The sequence below is a fragment of the Ochlerotatus camptorhynchus genome, unplaced genomic scaffold (genome assembly GCF_037179485.1).
Source record: "Ochlerotatus camptorhynchus isolate MF236.1 unplaced genomic scaffold, CSIRO-AGI_Acam_v1.1 ptg000276l, whole genome shotgun sequence".
Taxonomy (NCBI): domain Eukaryota; kingdom Metazoa; phylum Arthropoda; class Insecta; order Diptera; family Culicidae; genus Ochlerotatus; species Ochlerotatus camptorhynchus.
The window spans coordinates 1,819,866-1,840,492 of NW_027040765.1; the positions used below are offsets into that span (position 1 = coordinate 1,819,866).

The 20,627-nt window shown below is 45.0% G+C and overlaps 1 protein-coding gene across 1 annotated transcript in view; it reads left to right on the forward strand.

Annotated features, from left to right (window-relative positions):
* Positions 1 to 20,058, forward strand: part of LOC135706229 (frizzled-3-like) — a 62,376-nt gene extending 42,318 nt beyond the window's left edge. The window contains exons 2-3 of the mRNA XM_065227795.1: positions 9,428 to 9,667; positions 18,213 to 20,058. Coding sequence (XP_065083867.1) covers positions 9,428 to 9,667; positions 18,213 to 19,637 — 1,665 coding nt within the window. The 3' untranslated portion in view covers positions 19,638 to 20,058. The remainder of the gene's footprint in view (positions 1 to 9,427; positions 9,668 to 18,212) is intronic.
* Positions 20,059 to 20,627: the final 569 nt, after the last annotated feature.

Below are 20,627 nucleotides of genomic sequence, written 5' to 3' on the forward strand. Positions count from 1 at the left end.
CACCTTTGAGCGGCAGATGACGCGATTTTGCCTGTCTCATACCGGGCGTATGAGAAGATGGAAGAGTTGCCAGTCTTCTTGATATGTTGTCTTTGATTATGTCCAATTTAAAAAAAAATGAATTCGATTTTACCTGACATCTTCTTGCATGAGGAAGTCAATTAGGGCTATAATTATCGATTAAAAACCAAACTGCGGTGCAAATTTACCTATTTACAATGCCTGAACAGAAAAAAGCTTCTCCTGAACAATTTTGATTTTGGCACTTAACATATGTAACATAAGTCCTGGGAATTTGCTGTCGGTGATAGTTCGGAAAAAAACTGTAATCTATTCGCAAAATTTTTTCAAGAAATTTATACGACATTTTCTGAAGAAGATCGTGACCGCGATTATTTTACATTTTATCCAGAATTTTCAAGGGACATTGGCCTCAATCAACTTCAAGTGCAGGACATTTTGCAGGCTTTAAAAAATTTAGATGCTTCAAAAGGTCCTGGACCTGACGGAATTCCTCCAGTATTTATTAAATGTCTAGCAATGGAACTCACTGCTCCATTGTTTTGGCTTTTTAATATGTCCCTGGAATGCGGAACCTTCCCTAAAATTTGGAAAAGCTCATTTCTAGTACCTATCTTTAAATCTGGTCGAAAATCTGACGTACGTAATTATCGTGGTATAGCCATTATCTCTTGCATTCCTAAGCTTTTCGAGTCAATTATCAACGAAAAATTATTTCTCCAAATCAAAAATAGAATTACTGACATGCAACACGGCTTTTTCAAGGGTCGTTCGACCTCGACAAACTTACTTGAATTTATAGACTATTCATTGAATGCAATGGATAATGGAAACCACGTAGAAGCTCTCTATACAGACTTTAGCAAGGCATTTGACCGCATTGACATACCAATGTTACTCTTTAAACTGCAAAAAATTGGAATTAAGTCAGGGCTCCTGAAATGGCTTGAATCATATATAACTAACCGCCAACAAATAATTAAATTCAACGGAAAGAAATCGAGCCCAATTCAAGTCACTTCAGGCGTCCCCCAAGGCTCTCATTTGGGACCTCTCCTTTTTATTCTATACGTAAACGACATATCTTACATTCTCAAAAAACTTAAATTGCTTATTTATGCCGACGACATGAAGCTCTTTTTGGAAATAAGAAATGAAGAAGACATCAATATATTCCGGAATGAAATACACATATTCTACATATGGTGCAAAAAAAGTCTACTAGAATTGAATGTAAAAAAATGTAACTTAATATCATTTAGTAGAAAAAGAACAACTTCAAACATTTCAATTGCATTAGGAAATCAAACTGTAGACAAATGTGAAAGAGTTAGGGATTTAGGAATTATCTTAGACTCTAAGCTAACTTTCATAGACCATTACAATACAATTATTCACAGGGCAAATAACATGCTAGGCTTTATCAAGCGCTTTTGCTATAACTTTCAGGACCCTTACACAATTAAAACACTATATATTGCCTATGTGAGGTCAATACTGGAATATTGCAGTATTGTATGGTCTCCATTTTCAATCACGCACGAAGAAAGATTAGAATCAGTACAAAAACAATTTCTATTATACGCTCTTCGTAAATTAGGTTGGACTTCATTTCCTCTTCCATCATATGAAGCACGCTGCATGCTTATAAACATACAAACATTAAAAGAGCGTCGTGAATATGCAATGGTTTCATTTGTAAATGATATCGTTTCGCAGCGAATTGACTCAACAGAACTTTTATCAAAATTAAATTTCCATGCACCCACTCGGCAACTCCGAAATCGAAATTTATTTACCATAAAACATCATCGCACAAATTATGCAAAATATGGGCCATTAAACCGCATGATGGCCTCTTACAATAAACACTGCGAAACCATTGACTTTACAATGTCTCGGCATAAACTAAAGCAATATTTTTATTCCATAAGAAATAACAACTCGTAAAAGAAAAGACAAGAAAGCTGACACTACTTTTTTTATATAAATTTATATTTAAGAAAACAAAACTGTATTAGTTGTACTAGTCTACGTTGGTTGACGAAATAAATAAATAAATACTTTCAGGTGTTTATTTGACGGCATGAACAAACACACATATGTCAACCAATGCACTTGTCACGCTTATCTATACTACTACTGAACTGTCAAACTCAAATTGCGCAGTAGTTTCCATTTAAAATGTCGTACAAGCTGGATTTATGTGCACAAGTCGCCAACCTTTTTGGACGGCTCAGTACAAGTGAAATTCTAAGCGTGTTCAAAGACGAGCCAATATCAAAATCAACTATTTATCGTGTTTTGAAGGATTGTCGTGATGGCAAAGAAACGGAAAATAAAAAGAAATGCGGTCGCCCAACAAAATTGAGTGCCAGAACAACCAAAAAATGTTGTCAAGTGTTGAAAACAAATTTGGTCAATCAACACGCAAATTAGCACAAAAATTTCATGTTTCAAATATGACAATCCATCGGATTAAAAAATACAACGTAATCTATCGGAAACGTCGTCGTGCTCTAAAATATACACAGCAACAACTAAAAAAATACCAAAATATTGCCGTGCACTTCGTCGCGAACCTTTTGCGAATGGAAAATGCATCATTTTGGAACTGAGCAAAAATACCATTTGTACCGAAAAAGGACAATCCATCAAACGTGCCTCAGGCTCGTCCAATCGGGTGTACACAAGGCTACGGTGTACGACAACGGCTGGGAAGGTCAAATTGAGCAACAATTGGTTGATCCAATCAAGCAAAATTTAAAAGAAATCGTCAAAGATACCCTCCAAACCCTGATTCAACAATTTCGCTGCACACTGCGAAAAATCGAAGATAATGGTCCATTGAGTGTACTGTAAATGCATTTTTCAACAGTTTATAAATAGAATAAAATACCCTGAAGAAGATTTTAAAATTAAATTGTTTGATTTCAAATGGCATGCTTTTGATTTTTTCCCAGGACTTATGTAACATATGTTACTTTACATTGCTGTCCCACGGTAGATTGCATTATCGTTGCGTTACATTCTGAAAACGAAACATATTTTATCATTGAGAGGGTAATCAAACATTGTGGCATGATTTCCCGGAACTATCGCCTACGTACCCTGGATTGAACTGTTCAAATAAAAGATTATTTTGGTCACTTCTCGGGAATCAAAACTAAACCATGCAAATCAACAGCACCGTGTTGAAGTTTCTCCTAGTCAATGATACTACTGAGCTGCGTGGAAGGCTTTTAGTTACAAGAAATACGCGAACAAGTCTTTGTTTACGTTTGCACCGATGTTTCGAAACTGCCAGCTTTTTTCAACAATCCCCATAGGTGGTGAAAACTCGGCTACTTGTCAACTGATTTGGTTACAGCGGTACACGGTGTTTCGCGAAAACCCATTAATGGGTATAAAAATACCCATTTCCGCTAAAAGTGCCCCTCCTCATTTAATGGGTAAACTATGGTTTACTCATAAATGGGTAAATGGGTGGTCTGTCAATAAATGGGTGTTTTTTCACCCATTTTCTTATATTGTGTTTACCGTAAAATGGGTGAAAAAATACCCATTTTTACAAATGGAGGATGCAAGCGCTCGTTGATATAAAAATGTTTTTGAAACATTGAAAATAAATGCAGATGTTCCGCTCAAATTTTTCACGAAACATTATAATACAAATTATCCATTGTATTGACTTATCCGTAAGCCTCTCCAACGTTTTGGATTCTATCTTTTTCCGGAGATCGTTGCTGCGGACAGTAACTGTTTGCATCGAGGTTTGCAGCCGGTGACGGAAATGAGACGATAAAATTTCGAAGTGTTTTTTCACCCATTAATGGGTAAAAAATATACCCATTATTCAACCGTGAACTGATTCTTTAAATGGGTATTTTTTCACCCATTTTATGATTTCAAAATTCCCCCATTTTTTGACAGCTGCATACATGGTTTGAAAATGGGTATTTTTTTTACCCATTAATGGGTTTTCACGAAACACCGTGTACCCTTGGACTTCGGCTTTACTAAAGCCCTACAGTAAAAGTATGGAAGTCTGTCAAATGTTGTTCCAATCGAACCGTCAAAATGCACCGCTTGCTCTAAAGCCCTACAGTAAAAGTATGGACGTCTGTCAAAAGTTGTTCCAATCGAACCGTCAAAATGCACCGCTTTGCTCGATTGGAACAGCTTTTTTCAGTTTTGTGGTGACAGTCGTCCATACTTTTACTGTAGGGCTTTACTTTGCTCGATTGGAACAGCTTTTTTCAGTTTTGTGGTGACAGTCGTCCATACTTTTACTGTAGGGCTTTAGGCTTTACCGGTTTGCCGCAACCCTGGTTAGGCAGGGTCGCCCTTAAGCGCGCTGGAAACACACTGTCGTGCTAACTTCTCGATGTCAATCGTACAAGGTCTGGAACACATGTCACTTATACAAATGTGGCAGACTTTGTATAACGTACATCGACCTTGACTAACAGGGAACCGGGAACCTGGCATCATAGTCTATGCGCACAAGTATTGATGGTCCGAAAGTGAGAATAACAACAACAAACCAACATTTGGCTGGCTGGAGCGAAAGTGAGGATAACAAACTTTGCACTTCAAAATGGGATTACGCAGCGACATCGGTTGCAGAAATCAGCCACGCTTCTAATCCATTGCCCCCATGTGTGAAAATAAATCATAGCACCATAAACCGATAGCAAAATTGATTTCTCTAATTTAATCCCGATGCAGAGTACACAACAGCAAAACAAAGCGCGCCCATCATCGTCGATGATGGTGATGGTGATGATGCATAATGATGGTACCGATCGATGCTGGCAGTGCCCAAGATGATCGATGTCTTTCGGAAACTCCATTAAGGTCAATTATTGCTACACCTCGGATCCGTCGTCGGCGGAAGCTTTTGTTTTCGGGGCTTACGCTTTGCGCATTTCGTTCCTTCTCAGCCATCCATCCATGCATGCATACACTTCTAATTAATTCCCGTACGAACCGAGCGAACTCTGAAGATAAGAAAATCGTAGTTACTGCAACAGAAATGCAAAATCTTCCACCGGGGAGTGAGCACGTGATGTGGCACTTTTCGTCCCAGAGAGGTTGTACCATAGGAAAAGTCCCTCCAGCCCTCCACCTTCTACCTTCCCTTCCGTGTCGAATCGGTAATGTAAACGACCAATTATTTTCCGACATCGATGGTGTTTTCTGTTCACTTTTGGGGGCCCTCGGGATCGCGATCGCGATCGAGCCCGTTCTGTGCTGTGTAAAAACACCTTTATCTCACACGTCATGCTGCTGCCGCTGCTGCCACTACTGGCCGGCCGTCACTTTTGTTGTTGCCTCGAAGGGATCCCGGGTCTTCTCTTCTTGATGGTGGCTGATGACCGGTTCCCATACAATACCTTCCCGACCCGGTACTGGGTATGTGAGTGTGTTTGAGGAGTGAGTAGATCGGTGGACGAAGAAAATCCAACCAGTCACGGCCGGGAGGATGAGGAGAAGGCGAAACGCATGTCGTGATCCGGCTGTTTTGCAGCCGCAGTCAGACACCTTCGAAGCGCCCCGAAAAGCTGCGCTGCGCTCTCCGGTGCGCTCCGGGTATGATGTATGTAATCAAGCCCGTTCGTGCATAATTACGACTAATTCCTTTTGATTATTATTATACTCTCCACGCCAGCCAGCCAGCCAGCTAGCATCGGAGCTCGGCGGACGGGTCCGGGTGTTTTTTGACTTTGGCCTGGCCGGGCAAGTTTCGTTTTTGTGCTTTGCCTCTGCTCTCCGGGGGCTTCGTTAGTGTGGAGACTTTCGCTTAGTTTTTTCGGGAGTCTCTCCGTGATTTTTTTTGGCTTGGCTTCTTCGAAATGTAGTCCACTGAGCAAATCCCCCTAGCAGGTACAGGTGGGAAGCAACAGTAGACGAAGCAATACTATTCCGGAGCGAGAACCTCGGTGAGAACAGTCACTAATGTGATCGTCGGACACGATCGAAGCTATTAGATGGTCGATGGGGGCATCAGAGAATGGCTTGAGCGAGAGAGGAAGAAACTATAAAAATATAATAGCAAATTAATGGATATCATCGCCATTATTCATTATCATCGGCCATCATCATCATCTTCGTCGTCGTCGTCGTCGTCGTCGCAAGCATGATGATCGTAGCCGACCGTCGATCACAGCTCACAGATCGATGGATATGGATGGAAAAGGCAATAATCATAGGCGATCTTCAGACATTGATACGCTCGCTGGTTGCTGTTGTTGTTGTTGTTCGGTTTCGGTGGCCTAGTGCGACCAGAAGGTTATTATTTTTCTGTTCATGCGGCCGTCTGATTCGAGGAAGCACGAATCGATAGTGGAGGCAAAGTTCGCCTCTCAAGCGATCGATCAATCGATCGCTGACGGTGGCAGGTCGCATGTTGCAACCGTGCTGGTGCAATGATTGGCTATTTTGTGGCCTAGATTTGCGATTGAAGGGCGTTTTTCGGGCGATGCTGTCAGTTTTTTTTTATTGGTATCGAGCAACATTCAGGGTGAAGTATTTTTAGGTTGGCAGCGTAACGGGTGACCGGTAGGGAAGTCAGTTTTGATCTCATACAACTACTGAAAGCCTAGCGCCACTTTCCTAGGGACCAAATGTAAACCAATTGAATTTAAATAACGATTTCAGGACGGAAAACAGTATTTTTTGCGTTCGGGGGTTTTCATCTTGACAGAACCTGCCTTACATATAGTCTCTGTGCATTATTTTTTCAAATTACTGTTAGAATATAGGAAAATGATGCAATGCTGTGTGACTATGAGACCTAAACTGACAGCACTTGGTAATCAATTAACAACATTAACTTGACAGTGATCTTTAAGAGGTCAGATGTCACAAACGCAGAGAACAAAATGCTCAAAGAAAACTCTTCCAAGTAAAGCCGAGAGTAAAGCATCAAACTCATCGTGTAGAATAAGAGTTCCCCTATTCGATAAATCTGACGACATTCATGGATTTACCGTGAACCCCCGGTAATCTGGCCGTTCTTAATCTGAACACTTTTTTGTTTGAACTCCGCTAATCTGCACGCCGTGCAAACTAAAAATTACTCAACTTACTCAACTCAACTACTTACTAGATAGAGATGGAATTAGGGCGTATAAGCTTTTGTAAACAATGACTTCACTCGATGATCTCTAGAAAGTCAAGGCCCGCTCACTCAAATCAACGTCACCATCTGGTAGGGGAAGACTTCCCCTTCCCGTTGGTTATGTTGGTTTGCGTGGGAGTGCCTTGAGTTTCGAGAAATCATCGAGAGAAGTCATTGTTTACAAAAGCCCTAATTCCAGCTCTATCAAGAAATGTCATCCAGCACATGGAATAGATTAAAGTCAGAGTCAATAATAGAAGAGTTACGCAGACTGAAACCAAAATCTACCTATCGAACTGTCAAACAGTCTACCTATCGAACATAGTAGACAAACTGACTCTGTTGCGTGGGAAGTATTGTTTCCACAAATCAAGATACCAGAGGAAAATTTCAAAATCCAAAACTCATCCGAGGTGTTAACAAAAAAAAGGTTGCCGAAATTGCCAGAAGTAATTGTTTACGTTTACGCAACTATGAACGCTCATGAAAAGCCACTGTCGAACTGACAGCAATCTATTGTTTATCATAGTTATACGAGTTTGTTCCTCTGAGTTCGATTCGCTTGCATTTTAGACTCTGTACAGAGGCATTCGATGATCCGATACAAGGCCGGTCCGAGGGGAGGGGGGGGGCGCTCTTTTGTAGGGCAAATTAGCTTTTAATATCGCGGTCAATCCTCGTGGTCGTCATCGTCATTATATCAGTTCTGCCACCACCCATCCCCCCTTCATCCTCCTCGTCAACCTCCGGAAGGAGGCGACGCGCATATGATCGTGATCTCGCTTTGATGGCCCTGCTTTCGACCTCTACAGAAGCGCGGACAACGCGAATGGATGCCGCATGATATTACTCGTTTTCGGTTCTTCTTCCTTCGCCAGCGGCGGAACAAGAAGATCGGGCCGAGAGCCAAGGGTGTGTTAGGCGTGCCGCAAATTGCAGAGCTAATGACGGCTAAGAATTTGACTGGGACTTGGACCCAGACCCGCTCGGTTCGTTTTTGTTCCATCATTCCATCATCTTTTGCTGACTGGGTGGATTTTTATCGAGCGAGGTGGCATTCCATGAATTTCTCCCGGTCTCTCTCTCTCTCTCCTGCCTCTCGATTCGTTTCGGTTTTTCGGCAACGATCATGAGAAAATTTTCTGGAAAATAATTACCCCCCATTGGGATCGTCAATCGAAAAAGAAAGGCATTTCCGATTCTAGCGAAATTCAAGTCCAAGGGAATAATTGCCGACGGAGGAAATGTGTCATTATTAAGCGCTGCGACTGCGAGCGAAAAGTCACCACTGACACCTGTCATCCCTAGTGCACACACTCTGTCAAAGTGTAGATGGCGCGCGCGCACGAGTGAGCGCGGGGACAATTAGGGCTCCGGTTGTAATTAATTAAATTGCTCCGGTTTCGGAAAGGTTCCACCACCACCGCCGCCGCCGCCGAGGAGAAAAGGTGGCATTATTTCACGCACGATCGCCTGTGGACGATCGATTCTTGTGACGTTCAACAGGGCGGGGGTCTAATCGCTTTCCAATGCTTTTAGGTTCACAAATGACAATGTCCACGAGGGGTCTCCAAGCGCAGACATGTATATTACCGGTCCGGCCGATTTCAACCGACCGTGGATGGTAATATCCGCAACGGAACGCCTCGAAACGCGCTGGATGGTGCATTATAATAATGTTATTATTATTATATGATATAGGCAGGCAGGAGGCATGTACACATCAACTTCTCTCTGTATCTCTCCCATGGAACTCCGCACCGTTGCATTTTGTTCAGTCCGAGGCAAAAGTTAAAAGTGTTATAGCCCCATCGTCCGGACGGCCGCGGCGGTCTCTTTCATCTTTGTTCAGATCTTTTCCGCTCCAGCTACTTCTTCTTCATCGCCTTCTTCGGTTCGCTTCAGCTCCAGCCCCTCACCTTGAGGTGCCTTCCGGGAGCACTCACTGAACCATTTCATTTATGGTTTCCCTGACACTTTAGAAGCTCCGAGAGTCTGCTGAACGAATGAATGCAGCTCCAGCCAGAAGCTCGCTCACATGCTGCATGGCCACGAAGAGAAACTCGGAGAACGGGTCGAAAAAAGGGGCGAGGAATGATTTATACCTGATCACACTGGTCGGAGGGAGGCTAATGGCTCCTCCAGTTCGATCCGATATGCATTTGAAATCGAATCTCGGGGAAAGATAGCAATTTGGGCGATGCCACAGCTGTCGCCCCCTGCCGTCAGTCAGTCACATTAGTTTTACATTGTGTCTCTTTTCTCTTTCTTCCGTTTCAGATTACTTCCCTGCGGCCGGTGATCGATTCGGGTTGCTCGAAGCAGGCCCTGTTCCTGTTCTGCTCGTCGCTGTTCCCGCTCTGCTCGGCAAATGCACCCCGGCCGGTACAACCGTGCCGGTCGCTGTGCGAACAGGTTCGCAAGGACTGCTTCAGTGATGCCATCTTCAGCAAACTGTGGCCGGCGTACCTGGACTGTCGGACGTTACCGCAGCCGGAAAACCACGGACTCTGCATGCAGGTGAGCATCTGGGAAAGGGTGCTAGAATCGGGGACTTTGAGTGGCTGTAGTCAGCAGGGGCGAGATGTGCTGTCAAATCAGCCTACTGATCACCCATCAATGAGATGTATACATGCGAGGAACAGTGAATTTGTCGTCTCTTTCGTTCTAGGCTGTAACGTCAAACTCCGTCATCCATTTAAACAGCCTAGAACGAAAGAGACGACAAATTCACTGTGCCTCACATGTTTACACTCATTGATTTTCCATATCCGGAGTGATTTGAGATTTGGGCGTAATTGCTTTTGTAAACAAACACGTCAATCGCCGAATTCTCGTGAATAACAGATCAATCTGGTAATCAAACTAAACCAAATTGTAGAGGAATCGTTCCTCTACCTGATAGTGTTATTAGTTTTCGAGATCGAGCTTTGATTTGCGAGAAATCGGTGATTTCTCGTGTTTGTTTACAAATGCAATTACGCCCAAATCTCAAATCAATCCGGATATGTGAATTTGGGTCCAAACATCAACAAACCATCGTTGCTTATGGCTTGTTGTCGTTTGGAACTAGAAATGCGAGCTAGGCGACGATTGTTCATATTTGACAGTTGATCGGGTTTGATTCTGACAAACGTCTCACCAATGTGCATTGGTCGTCTCTTTCAGTCGCCCGAAAGGCAAGAGACGACAAATTCACTGCCTCAAGCTTGATTTAAATAATCGTATATTATTTAGAAGTGATCTAAATTAATAAATTAGCCTAATTGGGATGGATCAAGCCAAAATAGACTAAACTGACTGGAACTTCCCGGAGTTCCATACTCCTGTTGATGCATTACGACCCGAATTTGCCGATGATGCAGCGGACGCATCCAGAAGAGGAATATGTAGTAGCTGCAGTTACCATTGAAGAAGACATGACAAGTATTCTGACAGACACTGTAAACAAGGTATCTATATCGTTTGCTGCTTTTCAAGAAGCTATCAAGTCAAGCGCTACGTTACAGCTACATATGTGAAGGATGGCCAAGGAATCCAACTTCAATCCGGCTCGAATCATGCCCGTTCCAGCAAAACCTTGGTCACGCATCCACATAGATTATGCAGGTCCTGTCAATTGTATGTATTTTCTGGTGGTGGTCGATCCGTATACGAAACGGCCAGATGTTTTCAATCTTTGGCGTTCCTGAAACCATCGTATCCGATAACGGAACTCAAAAAACACGTTATGAATTTCGGACATTTTGCGAACATCTTGGCATCAACCACATTCGAACAGCTTCTTTTCATCCTCAATCGAATGGACTGGCTGAACGTTTTGTGGATACCGTGCAGGAGGAGACACCTTGGAAGAAGCATTGCAAGTTTTCCTTCAAGTCTATCGTACTATACGATTTGAATGGACGTTTCCCTGCCGAAATGATGTTTCAAAGGCCTATTCGCACTGTTTTCTCAATGTTGAAATCTCCATCCGATACTGTTTCAGAATCCATCGGCAAAATATAAAAACAAAATGAAGCTTACTATAAGAAGCATGGAGCAGTCAGTTTGCACCAGGTGAAACAGTTTACGGTCAAGTACATCGAAATAATTCGTGGAATTGGGAGAAGGCCACGATTATAGAGAGAATCGGAAAAGTCAACTACAATGTGTACCTGAAAAAACGCCATCGCATTATCCGTTGAAGCTACGGATTTCTGAAGACGTCGTATCTCAAGATCCATCACTTCTTTCTGTGCTCTTCAACGGATTTGTACTCTCAAGTATTGAACAAGACACGGTATGAATGCTAACGAAGAATCTCATGAATCCTTCTATTGCGAGAAAGCTGAAGAAGATGTTACACCTCCTGTTGTGGATCCCGTTCCTGAGAGTGAGACGATTGATTCAACTTCCTGCAAGGTTCCAATCCTATTGGATGACTTAAAAGGGGGAGATGTTGGATCTCAGCAACACAGCAACACAGGTTCATGGCAACCAGCTTGATTCGGTGCCTTTTGATAGGAGTCAATAAATGTAAATGATTGATTCCTCGTTCTGCAATTAAAGACAATAAACCTTCAAGCTCTACACACTAAGATTTTGTTTTCGTGTTCGGTAAATTTTACCGAAATCAAAACAGCTGAACGTTCGGTAAAACCAAGGGTAAAACTTTGACCTTCATTTTTATTAAAGAGAGAACACGCGCAGACACGTCCGTATTGCAAATCGTTTATTTTAGAATTGAAGGGAAAAGTACAGTACAGGCAGAGAATAAATAGTTCTACACGGTAAGCGTAAACTACACAGAAGTTGGATAAATTCTACTCTGCCACAGATATGTATAAAGAACAGATGAAGCACAGCTTACACTACTATCTCGGTTTCGCTCCAGCTTGATCCGTTCAAGAGTCTTCGTTAGGCCATCTGCAATCTGTTGATCGGTGCTCACGTACTTCAGCCGAACGATGTTCTGGTCAAGGGCGTCTCGTATAAAGTGATGACGTATGTCTATGTGCTTGGTACGTGGCGTGTACCCTCCGTTTTTGGCAATGCATATTGTGCTTTGATTGTCGCAACAAAGCTCGATGGTTTGATCCAGTCCAAGTTGTTTGATCAAACCACGAAACCACATGGCTTCCTGTACGGCGGCAGATAAAGCCATGTACTCGGCTTCACAAGTCAATAGGGCAACTGTGGGTTGCCGCTTGCAACACCAAGACACCGCACCTCCTTGCAGCATGAAGATGCAGCCGCTAGTCGATTTGCGGCCGTCCGGCCCAGTCGGCATCGGAGTAACCAATCAGGTCAGTACTACAACCCTTGGTGTACTGCAGCTTGAGCTTCGAAGTACCTCGTAAGTACCGAAACAGGTGTTTAACAGCTTCCCAATGCTTGGCTCCTGGATTCGTGTTGAAGAGACTCAGTTGGTTAACGGCGAAGAGTACACCAGGTCTGGTGCATTGCGCTGGATACATCAAACTGCCTACAGCCTCCTGTTACGGCACTTCTTTCATTTTTGCAGCATCATCCGTGGTCTGCCATCTCTTTGGTCAGCTTCAAGCTTGAGTTCATCGGAGTCGACACTGCCTTCGCATGTTGCATGTTGAATTGGGACAGCATTGCCTCAATTGCTGATCCTAGGTCCTTCATGCGAAACGTGTCACCCAGCTTCATCTTGATCTCGGCAGTCCACGCTTTATCGTTGGAAAAGATAATCACGTCGTCTACGTAGATTGCAAAAAATATCATCCGGTTGCCTTCGATGCGATAGTAGAGACACGAATCGTACTTTGACGGAGTCAATCCAAACCTTCGCACCGCAGCATCGAGTTTAGCGTTTTGAGTCCGTATAGAGCTTTATTCAAACGGCAAACCAGTCTTGACTGATGGGAGTTTTGGGAACACGGAGGCTGTTCCATGTAAATCTCGTAAATGCGTCCATTTGCTCGATAGCCAGTCCATGCCGGGCGGACAAGGCGAAAAGGTACCGCAGGGAGCTATGACGAACCACGTGTGAGTAGGTCTCATCATAGCCCTCTAGCTGCGAGAAGCCTTTTACGACTAGGCGCGCTTTGTGTCTGTCCACGTTGCCGTTTGCGTCGTGCTTGGTCTTAAAGACCCATTTGCATTTGATCGGCTTCCGACCAGCAGGCAGTTCGGTCAAGGTGCAGGTGTCGTTTGCTCAGAGCGCATCATACTCCTCACGCATCGCTTGCTTCCAGAGTGCTGCGTCTTCCCGCGACAGTGCCTCTTGGTACGTATCCGGATCGCCATTTGGTAGTGGTCCCTCAGCTACGGCCATGTCGACTGCGGTTGCGATACCACCGAACAGGCCTTGGGGGTGTGAGCTGCACTGGTGTATCCAAGTTGCCCGCGTTCGTATTAGCCTCCTGTAAAGGTTGATAATGCGGCAGACCTTTGTACGTTACTTGAAAGTCATTATACTTGCCTGGGATTTTGTGCTCCCGACCGCTACGCCTCAACACCTGTGACTGAGGTGGATTTGAAGTCTTGCGCGGAGGGAGCACGGTAGTCACGTCAATCACGGTTTCCTCAGCGTCCTCAGCGTCGTCGTCCTCGGTTTCCTCGACGAAGCGGTTGTCCGAACCTCTTGCAGCTGGCGATGAAGAAACGAGCTTGAAGTCTAGCGGGACCAAGATCTGACGTTGCTTTTCATCCGGTGCGCTTGGTGTACCTTCGTCGATGAAGCAGACTTCGCGGCTGGTGAACACTTTACACGACTGCGGATCGTAGAGCCGGTATCCTTTCGTGTAGTCGTCGTACCCAACAAAAATGCATTCCCGAGACTTGGCGTCGAGCTTGCGTCGCCGTTCCTTGGGTATTTGTACCATTGCCTTGGTACCAAAATTCGAAGATGTGACAAATTGGGTTTCTTCCCGGACCAGACTTGCTCAGGAGTAGAGTTGTGACCTTGAGTTGGGGATCGGTTCTGCAGGTAGACGGAAGTATGTACGGCCTCAGCCCAGAACGTCTTCGCCAGTCCTGCTTCGAATAGTAGGAATCGAGCGCGTTCAACTATTGAACGGTATGCACGCTCCGCCATACCATTCTGTTCCGGAGTGTATGCTGTAGTCTTCTGTTGCTGAATTCCGTTGTCGCTGCGAAGAACCTTGATCTTCCGCTCGGATTGGCGCTCAACAATTACGTGGAATTCTTGGAAAGTTCTCAAAACTTCTGGTCCCGATTTCGTTTTGAGGAAGTACGTCCACATCTTCCGAGACTTATAATCCACGAAGACGATGTTATATCTGCTTCCTCCAAGAGATTTCACCTCCACGGGCCCGCAAATGTCGGTGTGCACCACATCGAGCATTTTTGCTGCACGCGGACCTTTCTTGCTAAAGGGATGCCGACAATGTTTACCCGCGTCTGTGCTGTTGATTGTGATTCCATCTGCCAATCCGTCGGCTAGCTTTCGAACGCTCTTTAGGTTCAAATGTCCCAGTCGTTGGTGGCAAACCGTCACACCGGTTGCTGGCACGCAAGCCAAAGCATTCTTTGTGTTCTGCTGCAGCTCAAGCGGAAACAATCCGTTTTCGTGCCTGCCTGTGGCCACTGTTTTCCCGTCGCTGTTCACAATTTTACATCCAGCGTTGGTAAACACAACCGTATATCCCTTGCTGACGATCTGGTTCACGGAGAGAAGATTCACCGAAAGATCCGGGATCAGTTGGACATCGTGAACCTTCAACGTGGCCGAGCCACTTGCCGTTACCTTCATCCCGTTTCCATTAGCAGCGACAACGGACCCGGTCGCTGGCTGCAAATTTTCCAGAAACTTGCACCTGAATCGATGAACCACTCCGATGCCTTCGTGGATGAAAAGGTTGACGGCACCGCGCAGAAAGCATCCTCCTTTTTGGCACTCCTGCAATCACGAGCAATGTGTCCAAACTTGTGGCACTTTCGGCATTTTGGTCCTTTGGGGGGGATCACTCTTAGACTCGTTCTGCTGCTTGTATTTCCCGCTGCGTCCAGCTGCTCCCGTCCGTCGACTAGCAGCCAGTGCCGCATCTTCAGGAGCTTTGTTTTGATTGCGTCCCCGGTAATCGACATTCCCGAGTTCTCCAGAGCCATGATCATCTGGCGATATTCGTCGGGGAGACCAGCCAGCAGCAACGTTCCTATCCATTCCTGGGAGATCGGGAAATTTATCCCGTTCAGTTGAAGAGCAGTGGTCACAATTCGGTTGACGTAATCGTCCATTGATGAGCAAGCAGACAGCTCTGTTTTTACCAACTTGTGCAGCAACCCGTCCCGTCGCGTTAGGCCTGTGTCGTCGAATGCACTTTCCAGTTTGGCCCAAACTTCCTTCGCCGATTTCGCTTCCTTCACGTGGACATCGTTAACGGGGTCGAGAAGCAAAATGATTTTTGCTCTCGCAAGCAGCGTCAACATCTTCGTCGGTTTCGTCCTGCTTCTTCTTCTGTTTCACAGCGCTCCACAGATCCTCCAGCTCCAAGTATGTCTGCACCGCAAACTTCCACGTGGGCCAGTTATCACGTCCGGTGAGCCGCTCGATTCCCGGAAGCCTGGAGATGCCGTTTCTTCAACAGGAATTTGCTGTGGCTGAGAAAATCATCACCAAGGATGCCACATTCGAGAGCAAGATGTAATAATGCGTTTTCTTTTTAAACCGGCGTTGCATTTTCCATTGGATTTAATGTGGTTATCATGAGCTTTATCTGACCGCAGATGTATAATTTTGATGTATATTGACTCTTTGTTTGTTTATTTCTAGATAGAGCTGGAATTAGGGCCTAACAGCTTTTGTAAACAATGACTTCTATCGATGATTTCTAGAAATTCAAGGCTCGCCCACGCAAACCAACATCTTCATCGAGTAGGGAAAGACTTTCCCTATCCGATGGTTATGCTGGTATGCGTGGGCGTGACTTGAGTTCCTAGAAATCATCGATAGAAGTCATTGTTTACAAAAGCTGTTAGGCCCTAATTCCAGCACTATCTAGATTTCACCGATTCTGATGACGTCACACAAAACATGACAGGAGTGGAGTAGCTAGCCTGGTATACACGCTAACTTGAAAGTACTCATTAATGAGTAAAAAAGACCCATTTTGAAGAAAAGTGGCTTAACTCATTAATGATTAAACAATTTTACCCATTAATGAGTATCTGTTACCCATTAATGATTAACAATTACTCATTAATGGGTAACAGATACTCATTAATGGGTAAAAAATTTACTCATTTAATGAGTTAAGCCACTTTTCTTCAAAAATGGGTCTTTTTCAACCATTAATGGGTACTTTCAAGTTAGTGTGTATGTAGGCCGTGGTTCCATCAGTTCCACATGGTGTCAAACCGACTACTTTGTCACCTGATTCAGTTACAGCGGCACCATTCACGAACCGCAGCTAAACAATTTGTGAATTTTCGGAATCAATTACAATTTCCCCCATAACTACCCAAATACATCAAACGCTATGCGATTGTACACCGCATCTAACGAACGAGCAACCTTCCGGCACGCACCTTTCAACCGCTCGGCATCCCACAACTCTTAATAACATAGCCCCAGCAGGTTCGCTGGTATTTGGACAAGATCGCTTAATCCGGTTTCCTGGAAACCAACCGAAAGGTTCTAGCCTCGAGCTGTGGGCTCTAGAATTCTTCGCCCGAAGATATTAGAAATCCTAATGGGTAATAGAGCGCGGAGCCCACCAAACAGCGCCAGCGGATATTTCGGCTAGATCGTCCAATCGATCCATCGCACCAGCTCTCTTTCGCTGACCGTGCGTTATAATTAAGCCCCGCGCTAAAAACTGTAATTCGGAATATTCGCATCCGAGATTTTTACTTAATTTCTGCTTCGTACAGAGCGCTTCCTCGGCGCTCGGCTGACTGCTCCCCTGCGAGGGAAGCGTAGTAGGTTGATCTGCTTTAAAGCAGCCTGAGTATCGATCGCGCTTCTAATTAGAGGTCTGTATCACTTTAAAAAATAGTTATCAGAAATATTTTCCCCTCGCCTACTACTGCCAGGCAGGGCGGGGACGTACGAAGCGGAGGTTGCTTGGACCCGATAGGAGCGCAGCAGCTTAATGCCCGACTGGCGCTCAAATTAATGCCCGCGCGTGAAAGATGGAAGGAAGCGCTAGCCCGTCCTCCTCCTTCTCCTCCCCCACCTCACGCAGATTTTCGAGTGAACAAGAAAGACCCAAACCCGACGAAACCTCTTAAAAGCTCTTTTTTGATAAAGCAATTTTATATTACAGTTTATCTTATATCGATCCGTGGTGAGGTGCACAAGCCGATCGCGTTTCTCTCTCTCTTCTTTGGACCTTTTGTTCGGCCACACCACGACTGCTGATTTACAAAGTCTCTTTCACTCATTTCTTGAATCGAAGCCGTGGCCAAGCCAAATGATAATTACCGGCTCAGCAGCAGCCGCCGCCGCCGCCACCGCCGATATGTGCCCCTATAGACGTTTGTCTTAAAGGTAAAAGTGCGCCCCCGGAATGATGATGGTGGTGGTAAGGTGAATATTAAAATCGGACACGCCGCGGACAGGTTCAAGGAGAGTGTGGGAAGTGGGAAGAGGAAAATCCGAAATTAATTACTCCACAAAAATCATAATTATTTTTGTGAGATAAAACAGAAGTTTTTCTTGCCGGCAGATGGCAAGGCACCGTGACTTCGGGGATCTTGCGTGTCAGAAGACATTGATGGAAGCACGGCTGGAGGTACTGGAACGCTGGTTCAAGCGTTGAACTAAATATTTCCTGGGTTTTTATCATGTTGAATTATTACTTTATAATCAACCCAACCGTTAGCCAACTAGAAGATCTGTAACTAAGCGGGACTGAAACCGTGAACAGTTTGTCAACTTACCTAGAAATACACTTTTACGATTCACTATTTTCACTTTTAAGCACATTTTAAAACTAATTCAACTTCCTTTTGACAGTATCAGAGTTCAATTTACGTACCACTTGCAAAAACTATATGCCCAGTGGTAACAACGCTAAAGCGTTCCCTACCATCACCATAGAGACTCTTTAACTAACATCTTCATCTTTTCTCTCTCTCTCCATTCCAGGTCCCTCCGGAAGCCTCGGGAAGCGTTGAGAAGAACCTCAGCAACCCAACCGTCACTGCCGCCGTCCCCCTCAAGCCCTGGTCCATTTTCAACCTCCCGCAGCATCCAGCGATGCATCCCAACTCCATTATGGAACCGGGTGCCACCCGGCCCCCAACCAACCATCACCACTCCCCGCCGGTCACCTGCCCCACCAACTACAGCCTCGAATACGACCAATGCGTTCCGAAGTGTGGTTCCTCCATCGATGCCATGTACAATGCCCGCCAGAAGGAGACCATCGAGTTCTGGACCCTGATGCTGTCGGCAGGATGCTTCATCTTCACGCTCATGTCCCTGGTCACCTTCTGGACCAAGGCCACCAAGTTCGAGTACCCCGACCGGCCACTGCTGTTCATGACGCTCTGCTACAACCTGATGGGTCTCTGCTACCTTGAACGGACCATCCTGCACAACCCACGCAAGGAACTCATTGATTTGCTAGAATTCCGTCAGGAATGCAACATAACCTCCCAATGTCTGGCGTACTACATCATCAAAAACTACCTGCTCATCAGCGCCACTACATGGTGGCTGATCTTCGGCGTTTGCTGGTACCTCAGCACCGCCAAACAATGGTCCTGCGAAGCCCTGGAGAAAAAATCCGGTCTGTTCCACGTGATGGCGTGGGTCGTTCCATTCGCCTCGCCCATCAGTGCCCTGCTCCGTGGCAACATCCAAAAGTTTGAGCTCACCAACTTCTGCACCGCCAAAGGATTCACCGAAATCCCTGCTCTGATCCTACTGCTCGCAGGAGCCACCCTGATCTTCCTGGCTCTGGTCGCTCTGAAACGCCTCAAATCCACTTGGAACCAGAGCGAAACCCTCTCCAAAGTATTCACCAGAGTTCTGCTCTTTGCCATCATCTACCTCATACCCGCACTCTCCGCCATCATCTGTACCTTCTTCGAGCGGATTGAAAACCCCATCGAACCGTGCACCTCCGGCACCAACTGCCCAGCTCCCAGAAAGTTCTCCATTCTGCCAACGCTCCTGAAGCTGATCCTCACCCTAGTCGGAGGATCGACCACAGGCATCTGGCTGTGGACCAAGCACACCAGTGATCTGAGCAAAAAGGTCAGCGGAGCAAATTCGGCCAACGGATCGCTGAAATCCGTTCCGCTGCTCAAGGTGAATCACCCCTCGGCAGGCAGTGGTAGCCCGTATCGAAGCACAACTACCGCCAGCAGCGGTAGCACTCATCCGAGCTCCGGATCGAAAAAGTACCTCTACAATCAGGCATACAGCAGTAGCCACCGGAGTGGTGCATCCAATGGCACCAGCGGATACATGCCGGTGCGGATACACCGGAGTCTCCGGGGGATGTCGTCGGCGGCGTCATCCGGTGGACGGGGGCCAACGTCGTCGATTATTACGAGGATTTGAAGCTGACAAGGGGTGCGTGACAGCCAGCTTTAACAAACGGGATCGGAATAGCAAACACAAATAAAGCATACACATTTTAAACGCTGTGATATAGAAATTCTAGGTTAGGAATATGCTTAATATTGACTACAATGTGTTCTCGACGGTCTAGATGAGTGACAATAGTGGGAGAACATTGTTCAGAAGTAATTATTTACTGTGTAAATGAGAAATCTAATTGAAACATTAGGATAGGGATAATCCAGAAACAATTGTGTATATAGGAAGCAAGTTTAGGTTATGTTTTACGGAACAAACGGAAAATAGAACGTTCTAGATTTGTAAAATTTAAAACGTCGGTTTCAACTTTTGAGTAGGAAGGAAGAGTGTACATAGCAAGTAGTTTATAAAACAAGTTGATTGTATATTTATAATTGAAACATATTCGAGAAATGATAATATTAATAATAATAATAATAATGAAATATTGAAAACAAACCTAGCAGTTCCTTATCAATAAATATCACCAATCTATAGAATCTATGTCAAGAAACGAACTGCGTCAGGTGGAAATTGACTCCTCCGTGCTTTCTGTTAACCCCGATCGAGAGATCCGGTATTAACCTATGGGTCCATCTACCGTTCTCCGCCGTTTTCTAACTCTTGAGGCATTCTTGACGCTTGTAGATTCGCTCCGATGAGATGGTTCTGTATGCGTTCACCACTCGCATGGCCATGAGCCGGTACGGTACTGTTCAACGTCACGTGATTCCGCTTAGTTTCCAGCGCTGTAACCCAGACTGGCCCTCTGTACTCAGTATCGACGAAAATACACTAGCCAGAAGACGACTCTTGCTATTGCTTGGTCCAGAACCGGCCGATGTGGACTCTGGTACAAAATATAATCGTCTGAAATGAAATGTCATAATATGATATTATGACATATGTTGTTCCCCGATGTCTGGTACATGCCTAGATTAAAGAGCCTGAATTTATAAAGAGGTAACATCT